Below are 14,029 nucleotides of genomic sequence, written 5' to 3'. Positions count from 1 at the left end.
TTATTTTTACTCACCTCATTTTCAGAGGGGTAAACGGGACGAGGATTTAAAAATTAATTTTATCAGACGTAATCGACAGCCAGTTTTTTGTAGAACATCAATTCTACTTGTTGGACATGGAAAGCAAAGAAGCGAATAAAATCTGTAGGTAACAGCATTGCAAGCTGTTGCTTAGGGGACGATCAATTCATTCGGGTTGGGGGGGAGGGGGGGCTTAGAGATTTTGGAAATAAATAATCTGTCCTCGAAAATGTTGAAAATAAATAATCTGTCCTCGACTGGGCAAGAAAATAAATAATCTGTCCATGACTAGTTCTAGCACCCCCCACCCCCACCCCCCGAATGGGATTTTTCAACTTTGATGCTTTTCTTACTTTTTTTTTTTTTTTGCTTGTCAGACTTTTTCAGTGAAGAAGAAATAAATAATCTGTCCTTTTTTATGGAAATTTAATAATCTGTCCTTCACCGACAAGAAAATAAACAATCTGACTCGGTAAAATTTTCAACCACCACCTACCCCCCCCCCCCCCCCACACACACACACACTTCTCCCTCAGATTCAAATAGTTGTACCCTAACAGGAGGTCAGTAACGCTAAAAATTGTCTTTATGCTTTATCGTACCTTAGCAGTATTTAATTTATGATAAACTTGTAGATTTATGTATTTTAAAAATATCCTTTTTTTTCAAACTAAAGTTTAGTCTTTTGAAGTAACAGGTGTATTTGCGATTTTGTTTTAAATAATGGCCTTTTTCTTAATAAAACAAACTGTTAATTCAAATAAGATCAAAGGAAAAAAGGTCAGTTTAACCTTGTGGCCATATCGTTTTGCTATACAGAGTGAAAACAAATCAATCGCAATTTCTCGGGCCTCTCCGACAAGCCGAAAAACAACCACTTGTTTTTACAAGCTTGCAGGAAAGGCCCGAGAAGATGTGATTGATAACAAATAATTAAACGTTTTTTAATAATTCCAGTGTCGATCATTCGAATCGTAATAAGCCTTCTTCACTATATTACCAATTCCAACAAAAGTTTCATCTAAGTATTGTATCGACTATACAAATCGTAAAAAGCCTTCATTATTTGTGATAAGTTGTTGCTTAACTAATATAACACTAAACTACCAATTCCTAGAAAAGTTATAGCTAAATAATTTAATTTTGTTTGTATTCTAGCCTCTGATTGGTTAATATCCAAAAAGCTACGCAAATTATTTCTGTATAACCTGGTTTGGTATGGGGACACACCCCCCTGACAACGAGCTGAATCATCTGTATCCATACAATCCTCTCATTTCCAGTCCTCGGGATTCATGGAAAATTCCAGATTTGATAAATGTACCTTTAACTTCAAACAATAATTCGATCTTACCACATGTAAACAAACAGCAAGGCTGCTAGGCCTCTGTATCAGTTTTTACCTCCCCTCGCTTCCCATCACTTCCGTTACTTCCGTTACTAAGGTTGTATTATTGAGCGGCAAATTTGAACTAATAAAAAGCAACGAAATTTTACACCCTTAGTTATTTAATGATTTTAAAATTAAATTATAAGGAATAACTCTAATTCTTGGCCAAATTATTCGAGTATAACCTGGTTTGGGTCAGTTTACGCTGTTTTATAATACGCTTCGCGGATTATAAAGCGTAAACTGACCCAAACCAGGTTATACTCGAATAATTTGGCCAAGAATTAGAGTCATTCCTAAAATAATGATATACTGAAGAATTTAATAAAACAAAAATCATCGCAGATTTCTGTTTCGTTGTGACGTCATAATCAAATTTGCGCAAAGAAAGTCGCCTAAATCATATAAATTGCGTACCCAGTTTTAACGACGTCAGCAAACCCGCGACCTACGTTAAAGAAATCCCTTACTTGTTCCGTGCACAAGGATTTTTCTGAGACTTATCGATTTGGGGTCACTTTCTGACAATTTTACCTTTTGTTACAAGTTCCTCCAACATATTTATTTCAGCTAGCAGCCGTAAAATTTACGAACAGAAACAATGAACGCTTTTTTGTTCTGATAGCAACCGTTTTGGTACTACACCGTGATTATGCACGCACGTTCTTTAATCCAGCATGTACTTTCTATGTGTATAGCCTCGGCTTTAATCCAAATTTTTTCATCCATTCATCATATTAAGGAATATTTTCCTGCTCTAAGAAATTTGATTTGAAATAAATAAAAAAAATGCTGTACACTTACATACATAAAATCATGAAAAAAGAGCCGAGAAATGATCGCACCGAGAGAAAAAAAAAAGAAAAGAAAAGAAAAAAAGCGGGGGTCGGTCTGGGCGGCATAGGTTTTGTAACTGGTTTGATAATAATAAGATATTTTGGAAATTTACCAACCTACTGACTTATCTTTACTCCATATAAAGTATAAGGATATGTGGAACAATTGTCAAATTTTAAAAACGAAAATTGAAAAAAAAATGTTTCACTGAATCATCTGCCGTTTTAGTGTCAGCTTGAAGTGGGGCGTCCAGCAGTAGTATTGGCAACATTTTCCTCATTAAGTAGTAAATTTATAGATTTCTATAACTTTTTATCTATTTCAGTTTTTACATTTTTAAAAAATTAAAGTCTAAACAGAAACTGAACCACCGACACTAATAGTAAACAACAATTGCTATTAGAGATGTTTCTGAATATGAAACAAATCCAAATCTGAAGTGAATATGAAACGAATCTGAATCGGAGGGATCTCGATCCCGATTTGAAAATTAAACACATATTGTACATTGAGAATATAATTACTGATTTTCCCCTGTGGTATATCAATCTGTAACCTGCACGAGAAGTTGAAAGTGTTTGTGCCCCTCCCCCCATATCCCGAAGGTAACAAGCCCATGATATAAATCGTATATGGATATTATATTTGTATATTAAGTTTGAATTATTTTTCTTGGGAGCTGGGGAATGTGTTTAAAATGTCAATAGTGAACCAGGAATTTAGTTTAGGGCGGGGAGGGGGAAATACCGATAATTTTCCAAAGGTAAGATAAATATTCAGCCAGGTCCATAGCAAAGATTTCAAAAAACCTGACAAGGAAAAAGAAAAAAATTCCTTAACAGTCCATATTCTTGACCTTACAGCTAAAAAAAGCGTGTGTGTGTGTTGGGGGGGGGGGGGGGTTACAGTCAATTTCTAAATAAAAATTTACTATAGAAAAATACTTCACTCAGATAAAAGTGGGAGGCAGTCCCCCCGGCCCCCCACGTTCTACGGGTTTGTCAGCCTTTTACTTTTACTCCGACTCGGAATTTTTTTTTGGACAAAAATTCAAACTCTCTCCAGCCGTGAAAAACACATTGATAGATCTGTGTGTGTGTGTGTGTGGCGGGGGGGGGGGGGGGGGTTGAGGGCTTTGATGGGCTTTAGAATTCTCCTCGACCAGCTTACGAGGGGTCCGTGTTTCTCAAAGTGAAGGGATGGCAAGTTCATTTTTGCTTACTATATTATATACAATTTAATAACTCTGAAAAATCTGGATTGCTTTGACACCTTACACAACTTGATCGCTACTGATCTGCCCAAGTTCAAGTCGTCAAAATCTTTTTGTATTACATAAGGCCAGTTAAAACTGGGTAAGACATGGAGGCCAGTAACCCCCACTTTTTTTAATAACTTTGCCATTATATACATGTACTACATAATATAATCAGATCAAAATTAAGGTTATGTCCCTCATTAAGATTATTTTCTTGGTTCAGTTACGTCCCATCCCTGTATTGTAGATACATCACTTAATGAATGTAGTAATAAATGTCTTTTCAATACATACGGAAAAAAAATCAGTTTTGTATTACATTAAAGTGTATTGTTCATCTAACTAGAAATTCGTTCCTCGAGGGAATCGTGTTAAATATTGTAAGAAAATGAAGACAGGAGGAGACAGGTTAAAATCATTGAGATGTAGGAGACAGATTAATTTTTACTTACCCATTTTAACAAGCTACATTCTTCACAAATCAAGGGCATTTCCGAGAAATGAAAGAAAACATTTTACTAGAAACTTGTAGATACAATGAAAATCGTAGAAAACTTTATATTTGTGATGCGGTGGTCATAGGGTTTCTGAAAAAGTTATATATCCGACATAATTTTCAATTACCTATAAAAAATGTAAAACGACTCACAAATAAACATTTAAACATCCTTTTCTAAAATAGGCACAGAACACGATTCTCGTTAGGAACGACAAAGTAAGTAGCTAAATAATATATAACAATACTTTACGAACAGGTTTAATTTTCCCTTGAATTGATTGGGTACCTGTTCTGTTATTCAGTCTTAACACCATCCACTAATTTTTTTTATTATTGTTACAGGGCATTTTTTAATGTCATTAAACGTAGTATTTCACGAAGTATTTCACATTGTATATTATGAACTAGTAAAATTCAAAAGGAGGAGAAGGCTCAAACATTTTTCAAATTTAAAATCCGTATTGTCCTCTGTCATCATACAGGTGAAAAATACTTTGATAATCACAGAAAAATATCAATAATCTTATACTATCATTATTCATTGTTTAATTTAGAAAATTTCTTGTGCTGATATTTTTCTCAATTTTCAAATCGGGATCGAGATCCCTCCGATTCAGATTCGTTTCAGATTCATTTTCAGATTCAGATTCGATTCATATTCAGAAACATCTCTATTAGTGAAGTGGGATGTGACGAGTACTTCCGTTCTTACAACTGTTAAAACAAGCGGTCCGACAGTCGATCGTGAACAATCGTAATGCTGACTACATGTTTGATATACTGCATATAAGATGACATATTCAAGTATTAACAACACTTCATGAAGTGCACACCTCGACTTTGCTGAATTTAAAGTTCCGTAAATAAGAAATAATTCTTAATCTTTTCACACCCCAATTTTATCAGAAATGTTCATAATAAATTACACTGGAAAAATTATTTTTGGCAATTATAAAATACCAGTATATGCATGTGCTATTAATTCGTTTAAAAAATAAAACAATTTAATCCTATTGTGATTACTGTAAAGACGTTTTGTACATGTATAAAATTACTTATCAATATGACTTGTTTTAAAACATCTAGCTGAGGCACCCCCGTGAATAAAATACATTCTGGATCACAATATTATTTAATGCACTTGGAAGAGTAATTGGACAGAAAAGAGAAATTATTTAACTTAACTTTTTAAAAATCTTTTTCTTTGCACGTTTATATAAATTTACCAACTTCCGCAGAATATTTGCAACTATTGTGACGCAAATTAGATAGGTATTTGACGTCACTGATACGTCAATGGAAACGTGGATTCAACCTGAATAATAAAGCAATTTTTTTTTAAAACCTAATTATTATATTTGGAGGTGAAAATTAATTCCGTTTTTGAAAAATAAACCAATTATTTTTGGTTGAATAAAACTCTAAGGCGTTCTGATAGTAAGATGTTTAGCCGATTTCCCGATGCTACGGGAGATAACTCTTGCATCAGAGATTTTCATAAAAATGACTGTCTATTTTGCAATAAAACTACTATTGAAAATATTTTTCCAACTGATTTTATTTTTTAAATTGAAAGATAAATATTTCTTGATTTAGTTCGGGGTGAATTATAGATCTCTTGAAAACGTATTAGAATTTACCGTTCTTTGTTTCCGACCTACATTCAATGGTTTATGTAGGGGAATTCAAGAACACAAAACAAAACGATATTTTAGTAAATCAGCTATTTTCAAACAAATCTTTAATTGCATTATTCCACATGGACTACATTAATATCGTTTTCAATAAAATATTAAATATTCGTAACATTCGATGTGCCGCCTATCAATACAATACTGCCTGGTTTTCTGGTGGACTGCCTTACATTAAGGTTTACTTTATGTAAAATCTCCACAATTGGCAAAAATCTTACAAAGATTGAAATTATTTGCCTATAAAACAGCATACACACAATAAAGAGGACAAAAGGGATCATTTTCTCATAGTATAACATGCTGCAAATAAGACTAATAAGTTTGTCATAGTAGCAGCTAATAAGTATCGGATCGGCTGGATTTTTCGATATGAGTGGGTCTTCGCTCCCCCCCCTTTTTTTTTTTAAAGTTTATCCTTAAATATTGTGTAAAAATTTACATATTTTGTTAACAGAAACAGGCTATACCTTAAAGTTTACTGACATTAATCTCCTACCAAGTGTAACATTATCGTAGTAAGTATGAACTTTAATGATAGCATTTCGGAGTTAATTTGCTAAATTTATAAATTTATAAGATGGTTTCTGAGCTATAATAAAGACTGCATTTTATGTTACCAATAAGTCTGGACAACGTTTTAAGAATTCACACTATAATTCTGACATACTAAATAGCAGTTAACTTTCATTTCATTTTTTTTTTTTTTTTTTTGCTGCGGTCTGGAGAAATCTTACTCTGGGAAAGAAAAGAGGTGAAAAGAGTTAGGTTTACTTTATCCATAATGCATTGGGCTGATTATCTTGCCACAGAAAGTGGCAGCATAAATAGGCGAAAATTTCGATGGTCTTTATTTAACAACGGTTATAAGTTAGAAATCTTTTGAGACGGCAGTTCATGTTTATACCGGGTGGTAGTAAAGTCATTTTGTACTTTTTGTATTTACTACCACCCGGTAAATTCAAAAATTACAATATGACAGCAGTTTGAAAAACAAACTTGAGATATATACAGCGTACTTTTTTTAGAGAGCAATAAATATACACCTTTTCAATGGCAGCTCTCCCTTCTGTCAATATATTTTCGGAGATCCACCTTTCTGTAGTTATATTGTAAAAGAAACACAAAACTAAACTCTTACCAGGAAAACTCTAGCATCCCCCGCCTGATGTGCTATAACGTCGTTACGAGCTAGTTTGCTAGGTATGACTTCAGCAAGTCTTACTTTGGCGTAGGCTCCCTCGCCCAGAGGCTTGATAGAACGGTATCCATGTTCATACAGTTCTTTTTTCACGATATCAGCAGAAATATTTTTGGGGTTTAAGAGCGTGTTTTCAAATATAGAATTCTTCTTTAACGTAGATGATGGTCCTTGTAACCTTATTCCTGCTTTGATTCGCTCCTCTTTTCTCATTGTTTATTTTTTACACGGTCATGATGATGAATCACAAAAGCTATTTATATTATCCGAAATTCAACGTTTTGTGTGTTTTTATTGTGACATCATTGTGAACTATGACGTCAAAATTAAAGCATAGTCTACAATGTAAAACACATCGAGGTAAGATTACAATGGATCGTATATATTATATTTGATTAAAATCTAAGCGTCGGACGGCCTCAATAAAATCGATAGTTCCTGAAGTACTAGTATATTGTATAATTTGTACAGTGGCGCCTCGTTCATCCGGAAGCCTCCGTCCCCATGAAATCGTCCGGATAAATGAATCGTCCGGATAAGTGAATCACTTCTCAAAAACCATCTCCAAACATGTATATATGCATATACTGGTATCAAATGTGAAGACAAAGGAAAAAAGTTTAATATTTTGGTTTATTGTTAAAATTATAGTTTTAAAAGAAGTAATAAATTAAAGAAAAATATGTTAAAATGTAATTTACACGGTAAAAAATGCATGATAGGCAATTTTATGCTGAAACCTCTATAGTCTATTCTATAGTAATGTGCGTATATATAGACGGTGGTTCATTAAATAGAACTTAAGACATTTCTTCAATTTATGTACCTTTTTAAACTGTGTTGTGGGGAAAAGCGTTGTTCATTTTTACAACTCTCCAAAATCTTCATGAATTTACAGATGTATATACGGTTAGCAATATGATTTTGAACGGATTCTTATTTAACTAGAGCTGAGCTCGTTGCAAAGCAACGAGTAGGTCTTCCGTTGGAGCTGCGGACAGGAAGTAGTGACATTTCAAAGTCATGCCACACTCTATGGTTATAAGCAATCTTGTAAGGGGTATCAACTTACAATGAATCGCTAGTAAAAAGACAGTAAAGGAATGTACGTGACCTTTTGTCCAAATGACCTTGCGTCAGGCAATGACATACTCTGGTTATGAGCAAACCCCATCTGTGTGCTACCGATTTGACAAGTTCACATATGTTCTTTTAGTCCATACATTCAGTCAAAACATCTTATCATTAGTGACCTTGAACATGAGTCAAGGTATGTCACACTCTGCATGATATCAGCAATGTTTCACTCGTAGAAAGAAGTAACAAATTTACAGTTTCTCTGTGACCTTGAACTTGTCCAATTGACCTTGCATCAAGACTATAACACGCACTGTTTATGAGCAATCCAAATCTGGGGTTTTTTTTCACTGGATAAGTTCAGCCATGTTCTTTTAGACCATACATCGAGTCAAAATAATTTATTAAGTTCAACACAATGATTTAAAGAATTTTATGTCCAGTGTGGATATTGAACAAGATGTGTTTTTGAAACACTGATGCTCCACATGGCAGCTTATGGCAAAGGTTTAAGTTTCTCAAATGCAAATCAAACTCCAAGGTCAACGTCAAGAAATAAAACGTGATGTTAAACAAAGAAAGATCTTGTCTCTGCAGGGAATATAGCAGTGAAATATGAAAACTCTAGCACTAACTGTTGAAAAGTTATGGCAAAATTAAAGTTTTTTGAAACGTAAGTCAGACATTAAGATCAAGGACAAATTAATGGTGACCAAGGGAAGACATTGTCACAAGAAATAGACATTGAAATATGAAAGTCCTAGCACCAATTAATCATAAGTTATGGAACGTTTAACGTTTTTTAAAAATAGGTTAAACTCCAAGGTCAAGGACAAATGTCAAAACTGTTGGTAGCCAAAGGATGGTCTTGTCACAAGAATTACACATGTAAAAATATGAAAACCTTAGCACGTACCATTCAAAAGTTAATGTTTTAAAAGTAGGTCAAAATTAAGGTCAAGGATACAAAGTCAAAAGTGTTGGTATTCAAGCTCTTGTCATAAGAATTATACATATGAAATATGAAAGCCCTAGCACCAACCATTCAAAAATTATGACCAAGGTTAAATTTTCAAAAGTAGGTCAAACTCCAAGGTCAAGGTCAAATGGTAAAAACTGTTGATATCTGATGATAGGCTATGTCACAAGGAATACATCTGTGAAATGTGAAAATTTTAGTCCTAACCGTTCAAAAGTTATGTTTAAGCTTAAAGTGTTTTAAAAGTGGGTCAAACTATAAGGTCAAGGACAAATGTCAAAACTGTTGGTACTCAAAGGAAGGTTTTGTCATAAGAAATACACATGTGAAAATAGGAAAACCCTAGCACCAACCATTCAAAAGTTATGGTTTTAAAAGTAGGTCAAACTCTAATGTCAAGGATATAAAGTCAAAAGTGTTAGTATTCAAAGGATTGATTGATTGATTGTTTGTTGTTTAACGTCCCTTTCGAGAATTTTTCACTCATATGGAGACGCCACCACTTGCCGGTGGAGAGCTACAAATTTTGTCCTATACTCGGCACTTACGGCCATTGAGCAGTGAGGGATCTTTTTCGTGCCAGCACCTACTGCGACACGAGACCTCGGTTTATACGATCTCATCCGAAGGACCGGTCTCCACGTCCCACAGTGGGATTCGAACCCGCGACGCAAGGATCAACTCCTTACTTCGCGACTCTAGAGCAGACGCTCTAACCACTGCGCCACGCGGGCGACAGTATTCAAAGGAAGCTCTTGTCATAAGAATGATACATGTGTAATATGAAAGCCCTAGCACCAACCATTCAAAAATACATGTAATGACCTAGGTTAAATTTTCAAAAGTAGGTCAAACTCCAAGGTCAAAAGGTAAAAATTGTTGATATCTGATGATAGGCTATGTCACAAGGAATACACCTGTGAAATGTGAAAACTTAAGTCCTAACCGTTTAAAAGTTATGTTTAAACTTAATTTTTATTAAGTGGGACAAATTCTAAGGTCAAGGGCAGGTTAAAATATTTATTCCCAAGGAAAGGCCTTGTCACAAAGAATTTCAGATTTGAAGTATGAAAGCCCTAACACCAACTGTTCAAAAGTTATGGCCAATGTTTATTTTGCAAAGTGGGTCAAACTAAAAGGCCGAGAGGTCAAATATGTTGTTATTCGAAGAAAGGTTTTGTCACAAAGAAAACACACGTGAAATTTCATATGAAAGGCATAGTTCCAACCAATCAAAAGTTATGGGCAAGGTTTAAGTTACAATTTGAAAATAAGACAGATGGACGGACAGGGCAAAAACTTTATGCCCCGAATCTTTGATTACGGGAGCATAAATATTTCGATGTCTTTAGGTTTCTGTGCTTGCCTGAAGTCCTCTTAGTAAACAGGAGTAAATTTACATTACATGTACGATACGCATTTACATCAAATTCAACAAGAAAACATTAATGTTGCCATCAATTGTCGCCAGGCAAATAAATGAAGTTAAATGCATTTACATCAAATTCAACAAGAAAACATTGAAGTTGCCATCAATTGTCGCCAGGCAAATAAATGAAGTAAAATCTTGATCATCAAACCGCTTCGATTTGTGTGATAGAGGCATACGTCTGAATGAATGAGACTATAGTCGAGAAGATTTACGGAAAGTTTTCTAATCGGCTGAAAATGGAACAAAAACGATAATCTTTTAAAATCTTTTTTTTAAAAAGGGACCTTTTTGTCGATAGTAAATGATAAGCAACTTTGTATATTACATATGAAAAACATATATATTTTAAAAGATGTATTTCATGGAAGTAAATACATGTACATTGTGTATCTCGTAATTTTTAAAGGGAAAAAACATTCTGATATATAATCTTTTCAAAGTATAGTTAACCTTTAATTCTGAATAACTTCTCCCACCTCAATCACATACACCAAAACTTAAACTTATATGTATAGAGCAGCCCGGTCCTCCGGCCTGCAATAACGCATACCATATTATAAATAAAGATATATATTCAGTTTCCGTGTTGAATTACTTATGCTGATTTCATCTTAAAAACCGAAGAAAAAAAACTCTTAATAAATTCTAATTAGTTAAATGTTTGACAAGTAGTGATACGAGATGCAGGTGTAATTTTGAATTCCAGCTATATTTTAATCTGGTTCAAAATATTGCTGCCAAATACCCCCCCCCCCCCCCCCCGACAAAGAAAAAAAATGTTCGTGTGTCCCCTGCGCCGTGAACTTCAATCATTGTAGAATCGATCTCGTTGCTCATTCTGTAGCATATTAAACATGACATTTTATTAATGCAGATTGATTGATTGTTTGTTGTTTTACGTCCCATTCGAGAATATTTCACTCATATAGAGACGTTATTAATGCAGAGTATTGCAACAGTCGTTTACATTTTTGAATGATTTTTTTCCCTTTGGACATTTTATAAAATTTACGGCTGTCGAAAGGATAAAAGAGGCTACGAGGTATTTAATCACTTAAACTTAAGATATTGCAGATCATATAAAACATGAGCTATAAAAGTATAATAGCCATTCTTTGTAAGCATTTAAACTCTTATATAGGGAGTGTGGCACGCTAGGTCTTGGATTTTTATGAAACTTGGCACACATTTCTTTATTGATGTATGAAACTAAAATTCATAATAAAATGGTTGCTATGGTCAATGGTTACCGTGGCAACCAACATACATTTTTCATGGCCTAAATAAACGCTAAATTTTGATGAAAAAATGAACCTTTTTGACTTATTAAAAGTCTTTAATAGAACAAGATATTAACAAGACTTTATATTTTTGCCAAAATACATAATTTTTATAGTTCTTTAGATAATTTCTAGTATTTGATTAACTTTACCTCATAGAAAAAATATCCCCCATTTTTAAGTAGGATTTTTCTGTGGGAAAATTGTAGATTTTAGGCTATTTTGAAACGCCTGGTATAAAGAGGGTGTTGCAGAATTTCGTGATTATTCCCAATATCGAGAAGGACATTTAAATACCCACGACGCATGAAGAGTTATCTCTAAATATAGATACTGCTACGTAGATGACTTTATTTATACGACGGGTATGTCCAACTTGTTATAACAAAACATTTAAAGAAAGGCCTTGGAGGTTTTAACTTTCAAGTCAGTAACGTTTATTTCATGCATAGTTTTTTTCCTAACATAGACTGGCGATTTGTAAGTAAACTTTTTTCACATCTATGATCACATTGTACGAGAAAAGTTAGAACGATAAAAAGCACAATTAATGGCAAGTGTACCTCGCACATCATTTTGAAAGATGTACTGTAGACAGCGTGCGCTAATAATTTTCAATATATAAAAATGTGTCCAATAATCACGCTGTTGATGCAATATCCAAGAAATTCCATTGAGTCATTTCAGTTTAGTTGTTTCAAGTCAAATCTGAGCCACTAATTAACAGAACAATAATGAAACGAAATGAGTACGAAAAAAAAATTCAAATTATTTAAAATAATAGTACTTTATTTTTTAAGACATCGCCACTAAATGATAATATTAAATGTATGTCATTTATTTTAGATCACAATATTAAGGAAAACAATTTAATTCTGCATGCACTTAAAATATTACCCATTATATATAACTTTCTGAGATTCTCTCCTTCTCTCAAGAGAGAGATGTTACATTGTACTTTCATTATATAAGAAAAAAAATATGTATGTACCACCCATACCAGGATTCGAACCCATTCTCAGGTAAAAGAAATTTCGCAAAGAGTCCACACGCTTTACCACTAGACCAGCTCGGACACTGAAGTTCAATGTGTTTTTTATGTGCACATTTTGCATTTCGGATGGATAATAATTTTTATTCCATTTTTGTGATTTTCAAAAATATGCCTCTTTGAAAAAAAAATCGGAAATGGCAGTTTTGAAGAAAAATCCTGTCTCCTTACGCATATATCAAATTCATTCTGTTTCAAGGAGGCAATTTTTCAGAACAATGGGGATTCCCTATTTGGAAAACAGAAATCTTGACTTATTTTGCTATGTGACAAATTTACACTTGATTTAATGGCTAATTGGAAGTTGATATGCAGTTTCTAAATATTGTTCTACATTGTACTGTATATACCGTTGTATCTTTAAAAAAAATTAAAACAGGTTTCTGTTACTTAAAATTTTTCTTTTAAACTGCTACAACTTTAGGGAAAATAACAAAAGAACTGCAACACCCTCTTTTGCGGACATTTGGGGAAAATAAATACATTGGTTTGAAAGTCCACATATAGTTCTAATATAAACTGCAAAGAAACACTTGGTATTCATATCTTGTTTTCGTGTTACCATGGTTACAAACGTAGGCTTTTTTAAGAATTCCAGACAAGGGCAATAGGTATCTACAATCAGTTTCCATATAAATACCTGAGTATTTTAAAATGGATTTAAACCAAATTCAGATTTGTGTTACACAATAGCAAAAACAAAGAGAAAAATCAATTTTCATGACAAAATGTCAAATGTCAAGGTCAAAATGGCTCAATTTAGATGGAATTTAAGGAGACTAAGCACATTTTCTTCTGTGTCATAGATAAATACTTGTGTTTTAAGCAACATATAAATAAACAAAATTACAGTTCCGGTTGATAATAACTAGCATCACATGAATTGGGAAATAGGACAGAAGGTCAAAGTTCAAGGTCACAATGGTATATAAAATTTGCCTTTTTGTTCCCCGCTTTCACTGTAACTGGAGGATATTAATTTGGATCTGTCTATCCATCCATCTATCCGCCCGTCAGTCTGTCTTTCTGTAACACTTTCGTTTCGGTGCGATGTCTCGAGAAGCCTTTGAACCTTTGCAGTGATATTTTATATAACAACTCTCTGAGGCTTAAGAAAGACCCATTGATTTTAAGGTCAAAGGTCAAGGTCATGAATACATAAATTCTGTCTGTTTTAGCACTTTATTTCGGAGCAATATCTCAAGAAGCCTTGGAGCTTTTGCAATGAAATTTTATACCACAACTCCCTATGCCTAAAGAAGACCCCTTTTGATTTCGTGGTAAGAAAATTTATACATTCTGTTTGCATGTAA

The 14,029-nt window shown here is 33.7% G+C and overlaps 1 protein-coding gene across 1 annotated transcript in view; it reads right to left on the bottom strand.

Moving 5' to 3' along the window:
* Positions 1-7,110, bottom strand: part of LOC133206149 (serine/threonine-protein kinase MARK2-like) — a 271,416-nt gene extending 264,306 nt beyond the window's left edge. Inside the window, exon 1 of the mRNA XM_061342081.1 lies at positions 6,838-7,110. Coding sequence (XP_061198065.1) covers positions 6,838-7,110 — 273 coding nt within the window. The remainder of the gene's footprint in view (positions 1-6,837) is intronic.
* Between the last annotated feature and the right edge of the window lie 6,919 nt (positions 7,111-14,029).

The sequence above is a fragment of the Saccostrea echinata genome, unplaced genomic scaffold (assembly GCF_033153115.1).
Source record: "Saccostrea echinata isolate AGI-Se365-2 ecotype Australia unplaced genomic scaffold, CSIRO_AGI_Sech_v1 ptg000054l, whole genome shotgun sequence".
Classification (NCBI taxonomy): domain Eukaryota; kingdom Metazoa; phylum Mollusca; class Bivalvia; order Ostreida; family Ostreidae; genus Saccostrea; species Saccostrea echinata.
Note: the sequence above shows the minus strand (reverse complement) of the source record. Positions and strands in the feature narration are given on the sequence as shown.